General features: G+C 44.1%; 1 protein-coding gene across 1 annotated transcript in view; it reads right to left on the bottom strand.

The window, feature by feature from the left end:
• TMEM59L (transmembrane protein 59 like) overlaps positions 1 to 21,593 on the bottom strand; it is a 101,462-nt gene that overhangs the window by 37,599 nt on the left and 42,270 nt on the right. Inside the window, exon 3 of the mRNA XM_077475935.1 lies at positions 6,591 to 6,685. Coding sequence (XP_077332061.1) covers positions 6,591 to 6,685 — 95 coding nt within the window. The remainder of the gene's footprint in view (positions 1 to 6,590; positions 6,686 to 21,593) is intronic.

The raw sequence follows: 21,593 nt of genomic DNA, 5'->3' as shown, positions 1-21,593 counted from the left end.
ATAAATGATTGGCTCCCAGTTCTGCCCTTCCTCTTCCAGTCCCAAAGTGTTGCTGCATACATTTCAAAAGGCTGATACCAAGTCAATACATTTAATCATTTATTGATTAATACAGACCAGCAATAATTTATATAAATTTGCTTGCAGTTCAACTTAAAATCGAAAAGATCAACAAACAAGCTAATACTGGCAACTACGGTATATAACCTGGGGTATATTTACTATATTTGGCTGGTAGGCTAGTGTTTACAGCAGTAAAGTAAGAAGGGAAACCCTAAGGAGATGGTTTATTAACCACTTCAATACCGGGCACTTAAACACGTTCCTGCCCAGACCAATTTTGAGCTTTCAGCGCTGTCGCATTTTGAATGACAATTGCGCGGTCATGCTACACTGTACCCAAATTAAATTTTTTTCATTTTTTTCCCCACAAATAGAGCTTTCTTTTGGTGGTATTTGATCACCTATACGGTTTTTATTTTTTGCGCTACAAATAAAAAATACAGAAAATTTTGAAAAAAAATGTTTTTTTTTGTTTCAGTTTCAAAACTTTGTAAATAAGTACGTTTTCTCCTTCACTGATGGGCACTGATGGGGCTACACTGATGGGCACTGATAAGGCGGCACTGATGGGCACCAATGATGTGGCACCAATGAAGTGGCACTGATGAGGTGGCATTGATGGACACTGATATGTGGCACTGATAGGTGGCACTGATAGGCGGCACTGATGGGTGGCACTGATGGGCGGCACGGATGGGCACTGATAGGTGGCACAAATTGACACTGATAGCTGGTACGGATTGGCATGGATGGGCGGCACAGATGGCCATGGATATACGGCACAGATGGGCATGGGTGGGTACTGATAGACGGCACGGATGGGCACTGATAGGCGGCACAGGTGGGCACTGATAGGCGGCACAGGTGGGCACTGACAGGCGGCACAGGTGGGCACTCATAGGCGGCATTGTATTATGTTATACTGTACTAATGGATGCCAATCAGTGCCAAACAATAATGCATGCCAATCAGTGATGCCCATTGTGGGCACTGATTGGCATCCATTATGGGCACTGATTGGCATCCATTGTGGCACTGACTGGCATCCCTGGTGGTCTAGGGAGGATTACCTTTTGCTGGGCATCCCTGGTGGTCTGGTGGCGTCCCTGGTGGTCCAGTGTGGGCATCCTCGGGGGGGCTGTGCTGATAATCGATCAGCACAGACCCCCCCCTGTCAGAGGAGCAGCTGATCGGCTCTCCTCTACTCGCGTCTGACAGACGCGAGTGAGGAAAAGACGATCACCGGCTCTTCCTATTTACACTGTGATCAGCCGTGATTGGACACGGCTGATCACGTGGTAAAGATCGTAGTTGCCGGGTGTCAGACTGACACCCCGCAACAACGATCAACGCGATGCGCGCCCCCGGGGGCGCGCAGAGGCTCATAATCCTGATCACGTCATATGACGTCCGATCAGGATTATGCAACCACTTTGCCACTGTTAATTGCCTATAGGGCGGGCGGCAAGTGGTTAAAGGTAAATACACAGTTCACTAAGCTCTAGGGAAAATTCCCTTGCAAAGTGCAACTTCTCCTCCAAAGTGAATGAGGTAAAGCTCTGCCGACTTCCATTATCTTACAAAAATGCAAGAATACCTAATCACGTGCAAGAAAACAAACAAACAAAAAAAAAAACAGCAAAGTGAAATTCACCACATTTCCTAAGCTCTGGGAAAAATTCCTTGCAAGGTGCAACTTCCTTTACAAAATGAACAGCACATTTGCCTTTAGTAAATAACCCCCTAACACTTTTTTTTTTTTTATTGAGATATGTTTTTATTTTACTTGTACAAGTTTTTCAATCATTACATTCAAACCAAAACTTACATTGTTACCTATGCAGGCTCTACAATTATTTTACCATGATATTACATAATTCCAAGCATCAATAACACAGTTAAATATTCATATACCAAACATGATATTTGGAATATTTATCAGAACCGGTATACCCAGAAAAAAAGAAGAAGGAAAAAAAAGGAGTTTAACTTGTAAGGGGAAGGAAACAAGTAGAAAAACATTAAAGCATAAATAATTTGCTTCAACGATAAATTAGTAGTCTTGGGGAATACAGGCATACCCCACTTTTAAGTACACAATGGGGTTTATTTACTAAAGCTGGAAAGTGCAAAATCAGGCTCACTTCTGCATAGAAACCAATGAGCTTCCAGGTTTTATTACCAAAGATTAATTGAACAAGATGGGGTTAGAAGCTCATTGCTTTCTATGCAGAAGTGAGCCTGATTTTGCACTTTCCAGCTTTAGTAAATAAACCCCATTGTGTATTTAAAAGTGGGGTATGCCTGTAACCTGCCCCAACTATAAGATTCGGTATACATTGCTTTATATTTTTCTATTAAAGCACAGAAATGGAGAAACCTTGCCTCTCAATAACAAAGAGTTATCCTACGCATAACTATCTATAAGGTACATCTTTACATTCCTGTGTACCAGCTCTGCTAAGCTGCCTACACAAAGCTGTGTGATACAGAACAATTGTTCACAAAGAATGTCAAAGTCTGCATTCTGATTTGTCACTCACAATAAAAGATTGCAGGTTCACACACTCCAGCAGATTCCCATTGTGAAGTTTCAAAAGAAAACTCTGTTGACAGCTGCTAACCATGTGTGTTTTTGTCTATGGTCAATGACAGTGGTGCTTTGAAGAATCAAAACATTGAGTGCAATATACAGTATATAAAATGTTACATCATATACCAAATTTACAGTAATGTGAAATGTACTTACAGAATACATATTACAAAAATTGCTATGCAATCAGCAGAGTAATGCTTTATATATGAACACATGGGCTTTGAAGGTAAACAACATTTTAACTTACTTTGCCACTATTATCCTTCTTTCCATTTAGAACAGTGTTTAGCTGGTAAAGCTGTCAAAATCATGAAGTGCAACCCCAGCCAAAACCTTTTTTCTCTTAGCCCAGGTTCACACCAGTGCAATCACAGCCGTTCCATGGGATTCACACTCGCGCCTACGGTGCCAATCACATGCGATGTCTGTGAGACATACAGTTGTATGGCTGAACTTTCATCAGATTTGCACAGAAAAAAGTACAGGGACTTGTTTTTCCCCCGCACTAGAATCGTATCGCATGGGTGTTCCTACCTATGTGATCCAATTCCTGTGAGAGTTCACAGTTTGCACTGCAATCTGTGAACCGATCTGGGGGTGTCATTAACAGTATAATGATACCCGCTGTGGTTCTCAGAAGGCAGTGTGAACTGCCTGCGGGAGAGATGCGATGAAGGAACCAGTGATGTAATTGCGCTGGTTCCCGCATCGCATCAGTGTGAACCTAAGCTTAGGCTGCATTCACACCTGAGCGTTTTCAGCTAGTAAATCGCCCGAGAAATATGTCCAACAAGCAAAATCACATTAATTGGCACCTGTTCACATGTGAGCATTCTGCCACCTGAAGCAAAATGCCTGAAGCTCAAAAAAGTACATGAGCTTCTTTTTAGGCAGATTACAGGCATTTTTCTGCTTTTTACATTGGTGACCTTTTGACCTGTACAAAATCACAGCAAAAAACACAGTAAAATCATGCGACTTTCTGCCTAAAAACAAAATGCTCAGGTGTGAATGCAGCCTTAATATTAAGATAGTGATGGGAAGAGACAGAATATGTCAGGTTTCTTCTTCTTGCCTGTGTCTGTTTTACTGGATTAAGGCAAATATCCCCAATCAGCATAGCAACACAATATAAAACATCACAGAGGATCTGTCATTCTTAAATTCTTTGAAAAGTCTAGTCTCCAAGCACACAATGAGGTTGATTTACTAAATTTGGAGTGTGCAAAATCTGGTGCAGCTGTGTATGGTAGCCAATCAGCTTCTAGCTTCAGCTTGTTCAATTAAAGTTGATGTAAACACAATTCATTAAATTTGACCTAGGCAGATACAGCTGCAGTGTTTTCTTATCTCTCTCCAAAGCCCTAAGTTCTGTGTCTTTCTGCTGCTCCGTTCTTCTGTTATCAGCATGATAACTACTGACAAGTTCTCCGACACATATGATAAAAGAAGCTGAACAGCTGTGTCGGGGTGGGTGCTATAAACAGATTAGCATAGAGCTGGTCTATTCACAGCACAGCTCTGCATGTTTCTTTCTTCCTCTGCCTATGTGGAGTGGGGGTAGGTGCTTTTCCTCCAATCAGCTGTCACACAGTGTATGCAAAGGATCCACACCCAATGCTGAACAGTAAGAAAAAATTCTAACAGGACTTACACTTTCTAAAGAATATAGCAAGCTAAATATAGCAGATATACATGTAAAACTCATGTAGTGAGATCTCTGTGTATCATCTGAGGCTGTTCACTTCACTGGGTATATGTGATAGTTTGCATCCATTTTACGCTCTGACAAAGAACCTTGAAGCTGATTGGTTTCTATGCAGAGCTACACCAGATTTTGCACTCTCCAGTTTTAGTAAATCTACCCCTGTGAGTAAAACCTTATGAATAAATCGGGTGCAGCTGTGCATAGAAACCAATCAGCTTCCAGGTTTTTGTTCTACGCTTAATTGAACAAGCTGAAGTAAGAGTCCATTCACACAGGGGCAACACGACTTCGAGCAAGACTTTGGGAGGCAACATGGAGACAACTTGAGTATGAATCACAGCACGACTTGAGGCAACTTACAAGGTAACTTGAAGTTGCTTCCAGGAGAGGAGACTTTACCAGTGGCCAATCACATAATAATCAGCTCTGTGGGAGGGAGGGGTTTGCCTAGAAAACTATTTTTACTTCCTGGAAAGTTGCTTCAGTTAAGTCGGATTGAAGTAGTACAGGAACCTTTTCTGAAGTCGGAGCGACTTCAGTAGTGTACACTAAGATGGCTCTCATTCACTTACATTGATTTTATCATGTTGCGTGACTTGAGGCAACTTGGGACGACTTCAAGTCGGATCCAAAGTTGCTCCTGTGTGAATGGACTCTGAGGAGCTGATTTGCTTTCATGCACTGCTGCACCAGATTTTGCACTCTCCAAAAATCAACCACATAGCATTTAATATATGTTTTTGTAGATAAGCATAACTTTCAAATATCAAAAATAAAGTATTATTTAAAGTGCACCTGTTTAAAAAAATAAAATAAAATTTAAAGCTGAACTTTGGGATCCAGTCTATTTCTAAAACTGTCCAAGCTCCAGTATGCAGAAACAGCATATTGTATTACCTTTGATGTCATAGTAAAGAGACTGATATACTAAGGCTGGACTCTAGAAGAAAGGTTCAGTGAGCTTCTGCATGCATCTGACTCCTTGGGACCTCTGTGATGTTGGTTAGTTCAGTGGGTGGTGACAGGGAGTTCTCTGTTTTGTCACTGCCCATATAGAAGACCACCGCTTCATCGGCAGCATACTCCTTCCTCGACAACAAGTTAATTATGCCACAGTATATCTAAGATGCCAATCATTTGAGGGTGGTGGGACAGTTGTAGGAGATCTTCACAAAGAATATGCCCACTAAAAACGACATTGATGTAAAGACTGCAGCATGTCCCTTTTATAAAAATTATGAGAATGTTACATGACCGGATCCTGTGTGTGTGTGTGTGTGTGTGTGTGTGTGTGTGTGTGTGTGTGTGTGTGTGTGGGGGGGGGGGGGGGGGTAGCCATTGAATAGCTCTTCAGAATAATATGGAAGCCCTCTTTAAAAATGTGGGGGACCCAGAAACTGCCCCTCCACATGAATGAGCAAGCAATACATAGTCATTAAAAAATGTTAACAGTAAATAAACACACTGGTTACTTTAACAAGCCCCTTATTTAAAAAAAAAAATCCATTGTCAGGCATGTCATCCAGCAACGTAGATTCTTGTCAATCAATACGAATGATGCATTGCCCAGCTAAGAAAAGAAAACTCCAACATGTCTGTTCCCAACTGAGATGTGTGCCAAATGGCAGATACCAGGCTGATAGCCAAATTAAAAACAAAGGAGCAGGGATGTTTGGCTAGATGGTCATTGACCAAATAAGCCACCATTTCCACCCATTTGTTTACATTAGGCTGTCAGCAAGGATTCACAGGATGACAGATGAATAGATGGGCCTAAAATGCCACTGGTTGCTAGGAAATTGGCTGCCACCACCTCCCTAACAATCAACCAGAAGCGTTCACATTTAGCAGCTGGAGGCTTGACTCATAGATGGATGAACACATTTTGTTTGTTTGTTCCTTGAACAGGGAAAGTTTAGACTAAATTAAACTCTGAACCTGAAAACTCATGCCTGTCTAAAATAAGTCTGTTCTTTCGGACTAAATATTAAATGATTGACTTTTTGCTTAAACAATTTAAAATGCCATTGTTGAGCATCAGTTTGGAGATTACCTATACAGGAGCTGCCAGGAATCTTTATGTACAGTAAGAGGAAAGAATTCAGTATTATTAAACAAAGCCACAGAAAATTCAAGTTCAAGTAATTTAGCAGCCTCTGTCCAACATTTTAGAGCTGTTCCAGGTTTATTTTTATAAATATAAAACTCTCATAAATAAACTACCTTTTCCTTCTGATTTTCAGATTCAGCCAGCTGTTTTTTACATCCTGTAGTACAACCATTCTGCTCTTCAGATTTAGCATAGGCTTCAGCACAGGCTAGAAAGAAGAGAAAACAGATCAATTTTAAAATGGTAATCTTGGACCAACTGTTAGCCCTGAATGGTATAGATGATGACGATTGAATATGTAGCACCCTCTTAGATAGGATGCTAGGATAATAGGTAAACTTAGTTCTTTTTGGCCCCTCTGTAATGAATGAAGCAGCTATTGATTTTTTTTTGGGCTGTTCTGGAACTCACTGGTTGCAGGTTTGACTCCATAATATGTAGAGGCTTCCAGAACATAGAGTTTGGGAGAGTCAAATGGACAGCTTGAATATTTTTTGTACTCCAGCCAATCCCCGGGGAGGTTTGCCCAGTATGTGGCAAGGTAGAACATAAATAGTCTGGGTCTGGAGCAGCTGTGTTCTTGTCCTACTGGAGAAGTTCCACAGCTACAGGGGCTACTGCCCCTTGGAGGCAGCTCTGCCAGAGTTTGTTGATGTTCATCAAGGTCCTAGCTATAGCAGGGTTGGAGTGTAGTGGGGTGCAGGGTCAGTCTCAGCACTAATATCTTCAACTCATGCACACAGATGTTTATTGTGCTGTAAGAGCCTTCCTAATGGGGCTCCCCACCCAGTTGTCACAGCAACATGTGTTTCCATTGGAAAATTGCCCTCTAATGCCGCGTACACACAATATGAATTCTCGTTGGAAGAAGCTCTGATGGTTTTCCCGACAGAATTCCGCTCAAGCTGTCTTGCCTACACACGGTCACACCAAATTCCGATCGTTTAGAACGTGGTGACGTACAACACGTACGAGGGGACTAGAAAAAGTAAGTCCAATAACCAGTAGCCAATAGCTTCTGTCTCATAGTTGAATCTGAGCATGCGTGTTTTTGGTGTGTCGGAATTGCATACACACGATCGGAAAATTGAGAACATGCGATAAATTTTTGGCTGGCGGAAATTCAGACAGCTAAATTCCGATGGAGCATACACACGGTCGCATTTTCCGATGAAAAGCTCTCATCTGTCTTTTTCTGGCCGGAATTCCGATCGTGTGTACACGGCATAACTCTTGTTTTAATGACAACTCTATAACTTTGGATTTCCCATCTCTTTCTGTACTGATGAAAATGTTTTCTAGATCAAAAAAAAGAGAGAGTGAATCTTCCCAGATGGTACCCCGACAATAAAAGGAAATAAAATCCTGGCAGATATTTCAACCTTTCCCTACTCTATCGAAAATGAAAATATTTGGTTTTAGATCAACTTAATAATCCCAGTGGTTTCTTCTATATTTGAAAATGATTCAGAATCCCTGTCCTGCTACATCAGCTAATATGCCATACCTAGAGTCTACATACCATCTGGTACTCAAGGATATGGATGGCCAAAATCAATAAAGTTGGTTTGAAGGATATATTATCTCCGAACTTCCCCTCGGTTTAAGGGACTATTCTGTATTTGGAACTAAATCTCGCTGTCCCACTCTCTTTTTGGTCCAATAAATAGACCTCTATAACAAAGATTCACTATTTAACCACTTGCCAACCAACCCAATTCTGACACTGTTTTTTTTTGCTAGAGAATTAGTGAGGACCCTAGGAGAGACCCTATAGAATAAAATGGTGATCGTTACATTTTTTTATGTCACACAGTATTTTCTCAGCGTTTTTTTCAAACGTAATTTTTCTGGAAAAAAATATGTGCACAATATATAACCTAATTTGTTGTAAAATATGAAAGATGATACTATGCCAAGTAAATAGATAACCACAATGTCATGCTTTAAAATTGTGCACGCTTGTGGAATGGCGGCAAACTGCGGTACTTAAAAATCTCCATAGGCGATGCTTTAACAGGTTACCAGTTTAGAGTTACAGAGGAGATCTAGTCCTAGAATTATTCCTCTTGCTCTCTAGGCATGACTTACAAATTCGTTCACCACTGAGAGCGAGCACACGATGGGGAGGAGGGATGCTTAAAAAAGTGTTTTATTATTATTTATAAAACCCCAGATCTCTCCTCTACAATGTAAAGCATTTGGGGAAAAAAAACAAAACACATTGATATAGTGTTTAAAAAAAAAAAAGGTCTTGTTTACATTGGGTCCGAACTGAAAGTGACATCATGCCATTTTGGTCCTCCTAGATCACAGAGATGAGTGGAGGCCATCTTTCCTCTGCTCATCTCTGCTCCCAGATGCCACAACCACTTGATGGGTTCCTGGAGCTACCAATTGCCCAGGTAAGCCTGGGAACCACCGATTGGATCACTTTTATCGGTTAAAGAATGGCCCTGGTTATGGCATATTGTTGCAGCCGTAACCCCGGTATTCTACTTCCAGCCGAGGATTGTCTATGGCCTGGGTTGGGAAGTGCTACTGAAACTGTAAACTAAATTTCTCATCCCATTATTGCATGAGTTAGTTTAAAAAGTAGAAAGGAATTTTTTTTTAATAAAACACTTGTGCAAAACCTGATTGGTTAAGCCCACATTAAAACCCCACAGTCCATGTACTCAGAGTGTGTCCTTTGCCTACATACTTTTTGCAGAGCTTTTCTTCTTGTCATCTCAGAGGGTTGTGAGGTATGATTATATATAATATATCAGAATAATTTACAAATAGAGATGAGTGAATGTGCCTGCGTTCCATTTGCAGATTCGTCAAACCCTTTATAAAGTCCAAAAATGGGAAATTTAATCCACACACTAATTGGAGTAAAACTTGAAAATGAATGGTCTATTTTTAAATATAACAGGCAAGGCACTGTAAAACAAATGGAACGAGGAGCTGGGCACTGCCATGGGGGACATTTAACAACTTTATTTTTTATTTATGGTACACAGTACGGTACAGTAGGGAGTGGTTCCTTCATTTCATGTGACTCTGTGGAAGAATTTCAGAAAACACCAGTGCTTGCAATTACCTGTTTGGCATGTTTTTAGACTGTATAGCCCCATACACACTATCAGATTTTCTGCTGATTTTTGTCTTCCGATTTACCAAAACCATGTAGTGCAAGGGCCTGCCTGATTGCATACAAATTGAAACTCCTAAGGTTTGACCTCATATTATTTGGTTTTGGTAAATCTGAAGACAAAAATCAGCAGAAAATCTGTTAGTGTGTATGGGGCTTAAGTGTTGTTATGTAAGATTATAATGGACAGGTTTGACAAGACTGTATTTAACCACCTCCCGCCCGCCCTATAGCCGAATGACGGCCGTAGAGCAGGCGGGTTCCTTCGCCTGGCTGTCCCTGGACGGCCTTGTGTTTACTTCCGCAATGCGCGCCGCCGGGGGCGCGCATCGCGGAAGTTTTGTATTCGCCGTGTCTCCCGGAGACAGGGAAATACAGATCGCCGTGAACGGCCAATCAAAGCGGCCGTTCACAGCGCGATCGCAGCTGCCAATGGGAGATGATCTCATATGTAAACATTTGAGATCATCTCCCATTGCCGTGTCTCTCCCTCCTCACACAGAGACAGCGTGTGAGGAGGGAGAGCGATCTGTAAGTCAGCCCCAGTGCCATCTGTCAGCCCCAGTGCCATCTGTCAGCCCAGTGCCATCTGCCAGTAGTGCCAGTGCCGCCAGTGCCACCTGCCAGCGCCAGTGCCACCTGCCAGCGCCAGTGCCTGCCGTCAGCCCCAGTGCCGTCAGCCCCAGTGCCGCCAGCGCCAGTGCCGCCAGCGCCAGTGCCACCTGCCAGTGCCACCTGCCAGCACCAGTGCCACCTGCCAGCGCCAGTGCCATCCGTCAGCCCCAGTGCCGCCAGTGCCGTCAGCCCCAGTGCCGCCAGTGCCACCTGCCGCCAGTGCCACCTGCCAGCGCCAGTGCCACCTGCCAGCGCCAGTGCCATCCGTCAGCCCCAGTGCCGTCAGCCCCAGTGCCGTCAGTGCCGCCAGTGCCACCTGCCAGCGCCAGTGCCATCCGTCAGCCCCAGTGCCGTCAGCCCCAGTGCCGCCAGTGCCAGTGCCACCAGTGCCACCTGCCAGTGCCACCTGCCAGCACCAGTGCCACCAGTGCCGCCAGTGCCAGTGCCACCTGCCAGTGCCACCTGCCAGCACCAGTGCCACCTGCCAGCGCCAGTGCCATCCGTCAGCCCCAGTGCCGCCAGCCCCAGTGCCGCCAGTGCCAGTGCCACCAGTGCCACCTGCCAGTGCCACCTGCCAGCACCAGTGCCACCAGTGCCGCCAGTGCCAGTGCCACCTGCCAGTGCCACCTGCCAGCACCAGTGCCACCTGCCAGCGCCAGTGCCATCCGTCAGCCCCAGTGCCGCCAGCCCCAGTGCCGCCAGTGCCACGTGCCAGTGCCACCTGCCAGTGCCACCTGCCAGTGCCAGTGCCACCTGCCAGTGCCACCTGCCAGCACCAGTGCCACCTGCCAGCGCCAGTGCCACCCGTCAGCCCCAGTGCCGCCAGTGCCAGTGCCACCTGCCAGTGCCACCTGCCAGTGCCACCTGCCAGTGCCACCTGCCAGCGCCAGTGCCACCTGCCAGTGCCACCTGCCAGCGCCAGTGCTTTCTGCCAGCCCGCAGTGCCATCTGCCAGCCCCATTTGCCAGAGCAATTAGCCAGAGCAAATAGCCAGCACCATCTGCCAGTGTCATCTGCCAGTGCCAGCCCCAGTGCCATCTGTCAGCGACATCTGTCAGCCCCATCTGCCTCCAGTGCCATCTGCCTCCAGTGCCATCTGCCTCCAGTGCCATCTGTCAGTGTCATGTGTCGTCAGTGCCACGTGGGGTCACTTTGTGGGCATTTCCATTGTCCTGGTGCTCCAGGGCCTTCAAAACTGTAATAGGTGGTTGAGAAATAAGATGTGTAATTTACGCTCCTAGAACGCCTGATGGTGCTATTTCAATATTGGGCCTCTGTATGTGGCCAGGCTGTGTAAAAGTCTCACACATTTGGTATCGTTATACTCAGGAGGAGTAGTAGAACGTATTTTGGTGGTGTCATTTTTGCTATGTATATGCTATGTGTTGGAAATATCTTATAAATGGACAACTTTGCATAAAAAAAAAGCGTTTTCATTTTTTTCCACATTTTCCCAAAACTTCTGGAAAAAAAATGAACCATTTAAACGACTCATTATGCCTCATAGATTATACGTTGGGGTGTTAGCTTTCCAAAATGGGGTCACTTTGTGGGCATTTCCATTGTTCTGGTGCTCCAGGGCCTTCAAAAATGTAATAGGTGGTTGAGAAATGAAATGTGTAATTTATGCTCCTAGAACGCCTGATGGTACTATTTCAATATTGGGCCTCTGTATGTGGCCAGGCTGTGTAAAAGTCTCACACATTTGGTTTCGTTATACTCAGGAGGAGTAGTAGAACGTATTTTGGGGTGTCATTTTTGCTATGTATATGCTATGTGTTGGAAATATCTTATAAATGGACAACTTTGCATAAAAAAAATGCGTTTTCATTTTTTTTCCACATTTTCCCAAAACTTCTGGAAAAAAAATGAACCATTCAAACGACTCATTATGCCTCATAGATTATACGTTGGGGTGTTAGCTTTCCAAAATGGGGTCACTTTGTGGGCATTTCCATTGTTCTGGTGCTCCAGGGCCTTCAAAACTGTAATAGGTGGTTGAGAAATGAAATGTGTAATTTATGCTCCTAGAACGCCTGATGGTACTATTTCAATATTGGGCCTCTGTATGTGGCCAGGCTGTGTAAAAGTTTGGTATCGTAATACTCAGAAGGAGTAGCAGAACGTATTTTGGGGTGTCATTTGTGGTATACACATGCCATGTGAGAGAAATAACCTATTACATTGAAAATTTTGTGAGAAAAAAAAAAAAAAAAATCTTCATTTTGCAAAGAATTGTGGGAAAAAGATGACAACATACCATGCATCTTAGTAAATACCTTGGAATGTCTACTTTCAAAAAAGGGGTCATTTGGGGGGTATTTGTACTTTCCTGGCTTGTTCAGGTCACAAGAAGCGAGATAGTCCACCAGTACATCAGGTGTGATCAATTTTGTGCGATTCGCACCACAGATTGTAGACTCTCTAACTTTCACAAAGACCAAATAATATCCACTAATTTGGGTTATTTTTACCAAAGATATGTAGCAGTATAAATTGTGGCCAAAATTTATGAAACATAATTATAATTTGCAAAATTTTATCACAGAAACAAAGAAATATGCGCTTTTTTTCTAAATTTTCGGTCTTTTTTCATTTATAGCGCAAAAAATAAAAACCCCAGAGGTGATCAAATACCACCAAAAGAAAGCTCTATTTGTGGGAAAAAAAGGACACAAAATTCATTTGGGTACAGTGTTGCATGACTGAGTAATTGTCATTCAAAGTGTGAGAGCACCAAAAGCTGAAAATTGGTCTGGTCAGGAAGGGTGTTTAAGTGCCCAGTAAGCAAGTGGTTAAGCATTGTTATATTGATTTCAATGTTTCATTGTTTTCCATGTGTAATTGATCTGCTTAATTTTGCTTTCTTGATTGGCTTAAACACAAAAGCACCTCAATATGTTTTATTTCAACCTGGAAAAACACCTTTTTGAATTTTTTTTTATTCAGCGGTAATAGACCTGAATATAACTGTGAAAGTGGCAGACACAACAGATCTAAAACCAAAGTACACTCTTAAAAAATATTAAGCTATACCCCTCAAACTTCATACTAATTAAGCAGTGGCAAAACAGTTTATTAGTATACTATCGTTTGTGAGCATCTTTTTTTCACAGTACCGCACTGTACTGTCTTAAAAAAAAAGCTAAAACAACTCCCTCCCATTACCATATCCACAGCTATTCCCAAAACATTCAAAATATTATAAGTTTGTTAGAAAACCAGCATCAAGACAGGATGCGAGCACTTGAATAGTCAGTAAACAGAAAGAGCCCTGCAGTGTGTACCTTTTTTTTAAACATATTTGCTGCTGACAGAAGAGTTGTGTTCCGCAACCTCTGCCTGCAGCATATTAGCTGTGGAAAAAGCACATGTCACTTGGATACCATATTCATAAGGAAACATAGGACTGCAGCAAAAAGCTAGGTGCACTTCAAAGTAGCAGGGCAGGCAGTAAAAAGCACACCGTCTTCAAAGGAGCACAACAGCCCCTTTCTTTTAGAGTGTTGCTAACATACTTTTTCCCCCCCTCTTCCTCATCCTCAAAAGTGCAAAGCAGCAATTTCTGTTAGCCCACGTACACACGGTCGGAGATTTTGCCAACCAAATCCGTCGGATTTTGCCCGTCGGATTTAGTCCGACGGATTGTGTCCGAAACTGTTGCATACACACGGTCGGGCCAAGTTGGCGAAAAAAACGATCTTTCAGAACGTGGTGACGTAATTTTGTTACGATGGGACTACATTCAGGCTAGTAGCCAATAGCTTTGATGTAGGAATTTGATCTGAGCATGCGTGGCACTTGGTCCGATCAAAATGCTCTACACATGATCGGATTAGGTCCGTCCGGCCCAGTTGGTCGGGAAATATTTCCAACATGTTGGAAAATTGGGTCGGACAGAGATTCGGACGAAATCAGTCCAATGCATACCACACACAGTCGGATTATCTGACGACACGGTCCGATAAGACTCATTCCGACAGATTCTCCAACCGTGTGTACAAGGGCTTAGAGCTATCAATGCACAATTTTCTTTCTCCTCCTACTTAGGGGTACATACCGGCCATTCTTTAAGTTAGCCAAGAACTTTCTAATCCAGTGGAAAGTTCCTGGTCTTTTTTCTCCTCCTCAATGGTGCAAAGCAGACATTTCTTTGTGCTGGTCATTTTTCCCCTTACTCAAAGGTGCAGCCATTTTTTAAACTCTGCCCAAATACTTTCTACTGTAAACGTTCCTTGTAATCCAGTGCAAAATTCATGGCTGCTATAGAGCATAGTAGCCACTTGTTTTAAACACTTGAGTCCCCAGTCATTTTTCCCTTAAATCCCCCCGAGTTCCAGAGCATTTTTATGTTTAATTTTAGGGATGTCGACACATTGGGGGTTATTTACTAAAGGAAAATCCACTTTGCACTGCAAGTGCACTTGAAATTGCACTGAAAGTGCACTTGGACGTAAAATCGCTGTAGATCTGAGGGGGACATGAAAGGAAAATAAAATACAGCATTTTAGCTTGCACGTGATTGGATGATAAAATCAGCAGAGCTTCCCCTCATATCAGATCTTCTAGCATTTGTGGTCTACCCTAAAGTATTATACATTTTTTTTGGGGACAGGGCTTTAATTTGGTTGAAAATCCTGATACACAAAATTGTATTTGTTTGGCTTTCATTGAGAATACATTTAAAAAAAAATTCTGAGTGAATAGGTAGTGTGAAATTACGATAGGATCAAGTTGGGTTAGCAAGAGCACAAGTTAACATGATGGTGCCATTTTCACACGTTCTGGAATCAGGCTTTTGGGCCAATGGCTGTAGCTGTGGAGAGATTCATGAGTAGTCAGCTGGTCTTCACCAGAGCTTCTGATTGTGGAGATGGGTTTCACTGCATGCTAATGCCAGGTTGTTGCCCTGAGGATTGCCTTAACAGGAAGAGAGCAAGCAGGAGTCAGGAAATGGATGAAGAAGATAAGGAACAAGCAGATAAGAAACAAGCAGAATCAGTCAATGAACAAGCCAATGTCAATAATTAGTGGTAGCAAAGATTAGGACAGCTGCAGGTACACAAAGGAACAATATATCAGCTTCAGAGATCTCAATAATCTTGTTCACGGAAAGAGCAAAGTGGCTGTAGCAGTTAAGAGATTCATGAGTAGTCAGCCGGTCTTCACCAGAGCTTCTGATTGTGGAGATGGGTTTCACTGCATGCTAATGCCAGGTCTTGGCCCTCAGGACTTCCTCAACAGGAAAAGAGCAAACCAGCTTCAGGAAATTGATGAAACAGAAGTGCAGTCAGTGAACAAGCCAAGGTCGATAATGAGTGGTAGCGATGATAAGAACAGCTGCAGGTATCAGCTACAGAGAACTCAATAATTTTGTTCATAGAAGGCACAAAGAGTTTAAGGTTTGTCAAAAGCAATATACAAGCCAAGGTTGTCCAAGTGATCAGGCTAGGAGCTGTCCAGCATCTTAGGTGGCACAGTGAGGCCGCGTACACACGCGGGGACTGTTCGCTGAAACTGTCCGCTGAAACCAAGTTTCAGCGGACAGTCCACTCGTGTGTGGGCTTTCAGCGGACAGTTTCAGCGAACAGTCCGCTGAACAAGGTTTTTCGGAAATTCCGAAAAACTGTCCGCTGAAACCTTGTTTCAGCGGACAGTCCCCGCGTGTGTAGGCTTGTTCGTCAAACAAAGTTGCGCGCATGCTCAGAAAGGATTTTCACGCCGAAAGTTATAATGCAGTGTATAGGACGTCGTATTTTTCGTCCCGTCGTACGTGCCGTTCACGTCATCGCGCACGGTTTCAGCAAACTGTTCGTCCGTCGTGTGTGGCCATGTCCGTCCATGCTAATTTTGAGCGGACTGTTTGCCGAAACTGTTTGACGGACAAAGTTGGGCGAACAGTCCCCGCGTGTGTACGCGGCCTGAGAAGAACTACAGCCAGACATTGTAGAGGTCCCAGATTCATATCCAGAACCTGACAACTTGACATTGCATTCCCTTACATAAGCATTTGAGACTTGCACAGATTAATCAACATCATTGTTTAACATTTTTGCTTCACTTGTTTGCACTGGTGGCAAAGCTGCAAGGGGAAAGCCAAAGGTCTTAGGTTGTCTGCCCTAACACAAGTTGGTTTTAGTTTGCACTTCTTCCTAACACAAGAAAAAACTGCCCTGTGCACAGTTTTGTGCACCAAAGCACCCCTTCCCCAAGACTTTGCCATATTTGCCATTACATTTAAAGCGGAGTTCCACTCAAAAGTGGAACTTCCGCTTTAAGGACTCCTAACCCCCTGACATGCCACATTTGGCATGTCATTTTTTTTTTTTTTGGTGGGAGGAGTGGGAGTGGATACCTAGTTTTGACAGGTATCCAGCTCCCACTTCTGCCGCCTAGGCAATTCGAGCGGAAGTTCTCCTCTCAACCCTTCTTTCCCTGCAATCTTCTGGGACAGGTCACAGGTCCCATTAGATTGCGCGGCCATTCAGTATGTGAAACGCAACTCACTCATGTGCAAGCTCTCACAGCCAAGTGCCCACACTATTGATCACGGTGTCGGGGAGAGGCGGTGGAGAGAACCGAGGCTTCAGCCACATGCTGAACCGTAGGACAGGTGAGTGTGTGTTTATTAAAAGTCAGCAGCTAGACTTTTTGTAGCTGCTGACTTTTAATAAACACAGAAATGACTGGAACTCCGCTTTAAGCAATCCCACCTTGCAGAGGTAATGGCTACAATTAATCCCACCTTGCAGATGAAAGTAGTGAGTGATATAAATGTCTCTATTGTTTAAAAAATACTTGTTCTAAAGCACAGACAGAACCAGAGAAGAGCTTCTTATTCAAGGAGTGTAGGGCCAATGAAAAATGATAAAAGGGCAGAAATATGCCCTTTGATAGTGCTCAGAGTCAAACGCTGGTCCAGACTCATCCATTTTCTACCACCAATAGTATTTTTTAATGTATTTTAGTTTGAATAATATTTCAATATTAGCTTTTTTGGTCTGCCCTGATGCATATTTTAGTGGGGGCCTTCTTTTGACTGAGAAACTGAAATTATCAATTTGGGGTGAAAATATGTGTTTAGCAAACATATTCATGAACTATTGGGTGTAAAGGCTGGAGCACTGGTTGAAGGTGGTCTAACATGCGTTGTAGGTAATAGCTTTCCCTGCTGCACATCTCATGTCAGAGCAGGGGCGGATCCAGGGGGAAATGGGTCAATTGCTCCCCCCGAGAAAATATTACTGACTCTGAGGCTTAGCTCGCCCCAGGAAATCAGAGCCACGGTCGGGGCAACTCACAACCATTCTCAGCATGAATTACTGCCCAGGCACATTGGGACTGGATTCTCCACCCCCTGTACCTCCCCCAGCAGTTTCCCAGCCTCCCTCCTGCAGGCTGCTGCTTAAATGGGTGAGAGCCTCCTGGCTTCTGCTGCTTGAGTGGGCTGGATTGGGATGTGCCTGACCCCCCGAGATCACGCCCGCCTGGAAGATGGAGGTGTGTACAGCTGAGAAGAGGGAGCCGAGTGAATGCTTCTGGAGGTAAGCTCAGCTAGCAGTACATCGTGGATTAGTTTACAAGCACCTCTATGCTAAGTCTGCTGAGTTACTGCAGCTTAGCATAGAGGTGCTTTTAGCTGACAAATGGGATTGCATCTCCTTTTCATGTAGCACAGTGAGAAATTGGGCTCATTAAAGAATTGTGACTGCCCCCCGTTGTGTGCCCTCCCAACCCCAGTGTGTGCCCTCCTGACCCCCCAGTGTGTGCCCTCCTGACCCTCCCCTGGTGTGTGCTCTCCTGACTCCCCCCAGCATGTGCCCTCCTGCCCCCCAGTGTGTACCCTCCCAACCCCTCCCCCGGTGTATGCCCTTTCAACCCCGTGGTGTGTGCCCTTTCAACCTCACGGTGTGTGCCCTTCCAACCCTCCCAGTGTGTGCCTCCCAACCACCTGATGTGTGCCCTCCTGACCTCGTGCTGTGCCCTCCTGACCCCCCTGGTGTGTGCTCTTCTGACCTCCCTGGTCTGTGCCCTCCTGAATCCCCCCCCCAGTGTGTGCCTTCCTGACCCACCCCTGGTGTGTGTCTTCCAAGCCCCCTGGTTTTGACCCCCCCAGTGTGTGCCGTTCTGTCCCTCCCTAGTGACATCTAGTCTTTTGCTCTACTGATCCCTGTACACTGACCTACATTCTAATGATTCCTGTACACTGCTCTTCATCCCACTGACCCCTGTACAGTGTCTTGTTGCCCCTGTCCTCCGGCCTACTTACCCCCATCCCCTGTCCTGTCAACTCCTGTCCTCTGCCCTACTGACCCCCTGTTTTCTGTCCTACTGTTCCCTGTACACCGCCCTACATCCGACTGACCTCTACACCACCCTACATACTACTGACCTCTCTACACCGCCCTACATACTACTGACCACTGTACACTACCCTACAAACTACTGCCCTTTGTACACTGCCCCATATACAACTGACCTCTGTACACTACCCTACATACTACTGACCTCTGTACACTGCCCTGCATACTACTGACCCCTGTACACTGCCCTACATACTACTGACCTCTGCACCATGGCATTACATGCTACTAACCTCTGTTCACTGCATTACATGCTACTAACCTCTGTACACTGCCCTACATCCTACTGACCTCTGTAAACTGCATTACATGCTACTGACCTCTGTTCACTGCTCTACATCCTACTGACCTCAGTACACTGCCCTACATCCTACTGACCTCTGTACACTGGCCTACATCCTACTGACCTCTGCACACTGCCCTACATCCTACTGACCTCTGCACACTGCCCTACATCCTACTAACCTCTATACACTGCCCTACATCCTACTGACCTCTGTACACTATATGATATGTTAGAGTCAGTTCTGTAAGCAACACCTTATTTTCTGGCAGTGCCTCTCCCGAGACTAGACTCTGTATCTGCCCCTGTGTCAGAGTGGGTATTCGCTAAAGCAGGTTGAATTTGTTACTGAGAGACTGCATTATATATAAATAAAAAATTACAAAATATATTTATTAAAAAAAGTAGGAAGTATTATTTCAGACACAACTGCCAGAAATATTGAGTTACTCCACAGTATGTATACATTTTTAATATGCTGCAATTTAAGAGTCAGAAACCAGGCAGATCTATAATTAAGAATTCAAAATTAGATAGATTAGATGTAATATTTTATAATAAAAATGCAGGAATGCTGAACAGTTTAGGAAGGCGCTGCTAGGAAGGTTTTAATCCAGAAAAATTGTTCAGTCTATGCACACTATGTAAGATGCTTTAGAAAGTTGCAGTTTCACATAAAACAAGAGGCAGGGTTATAAATAAGATATAAAAATTTGAGTGTTTTATTTCACAGAAAAAAAGCCAGAAATATTGCACAGACTCCATACACAGCATTTAAAAGAGAAGAGAGTTTCTGGGTTTTCCCCCATCATACTTATCTAGATGGATGCAGCATCGGTCTGATGTTGCATCTGTCCCTCGGCACCTCTACACTGAGAACTGAGCGATCGAACATTGCTGATGGCTTGGTTCTCACAGCTCCCTGAGCTGACTATCAGTCAGCAGCTCTCCACTCTGCTTCCTCGCGCTCACTGGATGGCTGAGCTGTGGAGGGGCAGGGAGTGGCTGTCTCAGGCTCTCAGCAACTCGCTGAGAGGCTGAGACAGGCGCCTGTCCAGGCACCTGGCGGATCCAGACTTTATTGTCATGATGACGCAGTGCCCGGACTGATTTATGTGATGTCAATGAAGAGTGGACTTCAGTCCACATGTCACAGGAGTGCAAAACAAATTGCACTCCTGTGACCCATATGAGAAGCCCAGCCAAATGAGCTTAGGCTGGACTTGTTCTTTAAGCACTTTTTGCTAGACCCCATTTTGAAAAAAGAGACACTAGGCAGCTAGTAACAAAACAAAAATTATTAGAATTTGACAGAAAAAAGCCAGGAAAATAATTTTTAATCAAGAATTCAACATTACAATGTATTATTCCACAGAAAGAGCAGTAAAACATCGTAGATGTCACAGTCAATGCTTAGCTTGAGCCAAGCATAGACTCTTCCTAGGTCCCTCTGCCTTCCACCGATCCTCTGGAAGTCTTGTCCAGCAAACTGAAAGCAAAGCTGTCTTGTACAATATTTGCAAGATCTGGACTTTCATCTAAATTGCGTGCAAACCCCACTGGGGACTCTTACAACCTTGAATATGCCTTTGTCCCTGTGTATTTTAGCCTCATCTAGATCTCCCTATTTCAATTCTGCACCCACATCCTCACTACTCCAGAAATCCTAAGAGCTGCTGGGCTTCATTAACCACTTTCAGACCGGACCAATTTGCTGGTCAAAGACCAGACCACTTTTTGTGATTCGGCACTGCGTCGCTTTAACTGACAATTGTGCGGTCGTGTGACATGGCTCCCAAACAAAATTGACATCCTTTTTTTCAATTTTTCAATTTTGAAAAAAACGCATTATTTTTTACTTTTTGTTATAATAAATATCCCCCAAAAATATATAAAAAAACATTTGTTTCCCTCAGTTTAGGCCGATACGTATTCTTCTACATATTTTTGGTAAAAAAAATCGCAATAAGCGATTATTGATTGGTTTGCGCAAAAGTTATAGCGTTTACAAAATAGGGATAGTTTTATAGCATTTTTATTAATAATTTTGTATTATTATTTTTTTTACTAGTAATGGCGGCGATCAGCGATTTTTATTGTGACTGCGACATTGTGGGGGACCCATCGGACATTTTTGGGACCATTGTCAGTTATACAGCAATCACTGCTATATAAATGCAGTGATTCCTGTGTAAATGACACTGGCAGTGAAGGGGTTAACCAGTGGGTGGCAGTGTAGGGGTTAAGTGTTCCTAGGGGTGTGTTACTAAGTTTTGGGGGGTTGGGCTTTCATTTAGTGAACACTGATCTCTGCTCCAATCACATGGAGCAGAGATCAGCGTCACTAGTTGCTAGGCAGAATGGAGAAATGCTGTTTACTCGGCATTTCCTCCATTCAGCCGCTCCGTGAGACGATCGCAGGGATGCCCGCGGCGATCGAGTCCGCAGGTCCCGCGACCGGACTCATGGGGGTCCCGAACAGCGCGGGAGCGCGCCGCCGGCGGTGCGCTCCCGATGGCAGGGCGGCATTGAATATTGGACGTACGTGTACGCCAATATGCCTGCCCGTGCCATTCTGTCGACGTACATCGTCGTGCGCTGGTCGGGAAGTGGTTAAGCAGTGTAGAATCCACTTTTAACTGCAGCCCTAGAATTTTCTCACTTATTGTTCCAAGGTGGCCTACGTGATCTCCCTCTTAGCCAGTAATTTAATTGC

This window comes from Lithobates pipiens, unplaced genomic scaffold (genome assembly GCF_037356315.1).
Source record: "Lithobates pipiens isolate NorthernLeopardFrog02 unplaced genomic scaffold, aLitPip1_a1.2 Scaffold_13, whole genome shotgun sequence".
Lineage (NCBI taxonomy): Eukaryota > Metazoa > Chordata > Amphibia > Anura > Ranidae > Lithobates > Lithobates pipiens.
Note: the sequence above shows the minus strand (reverse complement) of the source record. Positions and strands in the feature narration are given on the sequence as shown.